This window comes from Bison bison, unplaced genomic scaffold (assembly GCF_000754665.1).
Source record: "Bison bison bison isolate TAMUID 2011002044 unplaced genomic scaffold, Bison_UMD1.0 scf7180017864524, whole genome shotgun sequence".
Lineage (NCBI taxonomy): Eukaryota > Metazoa > Chordata > Mammalia > Artiodactyla > Bovidae > Bison > Bison bison.
Window position 1 is genome coordinate 508,103 of NW_011495075.1, and position 3,312 is coordinate 511,414.

General features: G+C 61.4%; 1 protein-coding gene across 4 annotated transcripts in view; it reads left to right on the plus strand.

The window, feature by feature from the left end:
• Positions 1-1,144, plus strand: part of IPO9 (importin 9) — a 7,722-nt gene extending 6,578 nt beyond the window's left edge. For all 4 annotated transcript variants that reach the window (XM_010831062.1, XM_010831061.1, XM_010831059.1 and 1 more), the window contains one exon: positions 275-1,144. In XM_010831062.1, the coding sequence (XP_010829364.1) occupies positions 275-385 (111 nt within the window). In that variant the 3' untranslated portion in view covers positions 386-1,144. The remainder of the gene's footprint in view (positions 1-274) is intronic.
• The last annotated feature ends 2,168 nt before the right edge of the window (positions 1,145-3,312 follow it).

Genomic DNA, 3,312 nt, shown 5'->3' on the forward strand with positions numbered 1-3,312 from the left:
ACTGAACTGAACCCCTTGCCCCTTCCCCTCTCCCTCACTCCTCAGGTTCACTCAGTGCTAGAACCCAGCTTCCTGCAGCTGTATGGTCAGAGTCCTCAGAGTGGCACGTTCTCAGGGTAGTATGTGAGGCGTGGTCCTGGGAAGTGCCTGTGGCACTCTGCCTCTGGATTGAACCTCGCCAGAGACTGGACCCTGGGGTGTGGGCTCTCGTCTGAAGGCCAGAGCCCGGCCCCCCCTGGCTGCAGCCCTCAGGCGTTCCCTTCCCGCCCTCTAGGCTTACCTCACAGACTTCCTCTGCCAGTTCGCCCAGCAGCCCTGCTATGTGATGTTTTCGGGCCACCTCAGCGACAGTGAGAGGCGGGTGCTGCAGACCATCGGCATCTGAGGGGAACCCCGCCCACCATGCCCGGCGTGCAGCCCTTCCTGGCCTTGGGACTCTCTCTACTCAGCCTGCAGTAGCGGCCTCAGGCGACGCTGACGGTCGAGGCCTGGTGGCCTGTGCCTCTCGGAGTGTGCGCTGGAGCACCGGCTCCTCCCACTTGAGCCCCTCTGCGCTCCAGGCTTCTGCCGGCCAGGCCAGAGCACACTGCCCGGCACGATCGCGTTCCTGGTTGTGGGCCCCCACCTGGAGCACAGGAAGTCACGACCGTTCGTCTTCTAGGACGGACCTGGTGTCTCATAGTCCGTCTGATGTGTTCCGCTCCAGCTCCCCTCGCAGAGAAGTGGGCTTTCTGCCCTCACCCGCTGATGCACTTGTCTCGGGGCCGAGGGGAGCCCCCCAGGGACCCTGTTCCTCCTGCAACCCTGAGAGTCCCCGTCCAAGAAGGCCGTCTTGGTTTTGCCTCATTGCATGACAGCCCCTCCCTGATGCTGTTCCTCGTATATGCACGCACACGAGGTTAGCCAGACAGATGGCAATTTGGTTTTCCTTTTTTAGAAAAAAAAAAAAAAAGGGAAAAACAAATTTTTTTAAAAGTCCACTTGCCCCCACCATATTTAACATGCCTCTTGCACACACGCCCCACACACAGCCTGATACTGAGGCTGTCCCTCTCCCTCAGGAATCCTCTAAGGTGGGGACGTTGTGGCCCTCACATTTGCAATGTGTATTTTTCTAGGAGAGTAAAGTGATCTTTACAAACGAGTGCAGTCTGCATGCTCTCTGATGTTGGCACTGCCTCCTGTCGCTCTCAGAGGAGCAGCGAGGTGACGGGCCGGGGCCGGGTGCAGCCCCGCGGACTGTGCAGCTGAGCCTCTGGGAAGGGCCTCCTAGAGACGGAGCCACGTGCTCAATCTCTGGGAGGGAGCCAGTGGCCCTGCGCCCCCTTTTCTGGTCGTGCCCGTACCAGAGCCCGTGTTGAATAGCTGCGGAGTGTTCCTTAAGGCGGTGGTCTCACAGCAGGGGTGGGCTACAAGTGTAGCTGACTAGTTCTCAGGGAAGGGCCCCAGGGCTGCTGCGGGAGCCTCAGGCTCAGTGTCATCAGGTGTGCCTCCCACCCACCTTGCCCCCAGTGGGAAGCTGGAGGGGCAGGTTCCCAGCGGGGCTGCCAGCCCGGCCCCAGCCTCTCCCGCTGCGCTCCCTGGAGCCCTTGATGTGCAGGCCCTTCCTGTTTCCCGTTCGCCTTTACGGCAGGTGCACAGATAATGTTTCCCTTCTGTTGACGAGGAAGTGCATTCAGGGGCTGCATCCACTCGGCAGGGAGTGGAAAAGACCTCCCGGAGGCCAGTGGTCCTGATGAGAACTTACCCTCTGACTCCCCCTTCGTGTCCATCTCTTTGGCCAAAGAGAACTAGCTTCCGGGTAGGAAGGGCAGGGCTGCCTGCTTAGAAGGACTGGAGGTTCAAGGTGAGAAGTCGAGAAATGGGCGCCCTGACCCTGGAGGAGAGCGGCCAGGACATCAAGGTCTGTGGCCGGGACGCTGGGCCTCAGGGAGCTCGGTGGGGAGGAGGGGAGGGGGGCGCAGACCACACTGGGAGCCGGAAAGGACGTGAGAGCCCAGCTCCCTTTCCGCCCCGAGAGCGCCGGCCCATGGGGACCCACATGGAGGGCGCGGGTGGCGAGAGTGACACCAGATGGGCCTCAGCGTCTGATGCTACTGACCAGATAGGACAGCAGGCGGCAACCGGCCGCCAGCTCTGACCCCAGAGCAGCCCGGTGGGTGGTCTGTGGCGCGCCCAGGGCGCTCTGCCCTCAGCCCCCATCTTGTAAGTGGCCGACGAGGGGTCATTTCACACCTTACCTTCCAGAAGACGGTTTGAGGCCATTTACAGAAGTACGTGCTGGACGAGGACGGGGACACCGATCAGGTTCTCAGGTAACGGAGTCCCTGGGGAGGCTGTTAACTTAGAATCCAAGCATCTCTACCAGAGCAAACGTGGGCACAACCTCTATGTAAGCTTGTTCTCCAAGGTGCTGGTTGATAAGAGTCCCTGTGAAAACACCCAGGATTCCCGAGCATAGAGCAGTGCTTGCACGATCCTGTGCCGGTAACGGGCGGTGTGGCAGGAACTGTCCCTGCATCTGTAAAACCCCCGTGTAGACTGAGGCTGGGGTCAGGGCACGGCGTCCGGAGCCCTGTTGGGCCACCTTGGCCTTCCTGTGCCTGCTGCGGGCCCAAGCGCTGTGTCCCAGCTTGCTGCCCAGCCAGGGCTGCGTGGCAGAGGCGGCACGTCCGCAGGGGGAAGGCCAAGCAGTGGGCTCGGGTCAGGTCGAGGAGAGAGGCTCAAAGGGCTGGGGGACTCGGGCAGACAGGACTCTGCTCCGGAAGCTTAAAGGGACCTGTACTTGGAAGGCGCCCAGTGGGCCCATGGTCACTAAGGAGATGGGAACACACAGCCAGCTCCTGGCTCCATGGCATTCCAGCAGATACCAAGCCCCTCACGTGCAGGGCCCCTTCCACCAGGAGCCAGTCTAGCTGGGGATGCTAAGCAGCACAGTGGGCCTGGGGACCTGACCAGATACATCAGTTCTGGGTTGAGTGCCTGCTGCCCCAGAGGAGAAGGGCAGAGGGGGTTCTCTTGGGGGGCGGGTGGGGGAAGTGGCTGGCAGCCGCCCACCTGTCAGAAGCACGCGACGTTAGGGCTGCTCTGTCACCTGTGACCTCGCCTAGATTCTCTACTGAGGATCCTTGACCACAGTGAGGGACGTGGGCAGTCAGAGAACTTAGAGGTGGGCCTAGGTTCTCTGCATCCAAGGTTCAGCCAATGCGGGACGCGGGGCGGGGTAGCCCTGGAGTTGCTGGTGGAGAAAGCCTGCGTCATTGTGGAGCTGTGCAGTGGAGACCCGTGTTGTTCCAGGCTCGGCCCTGGCCG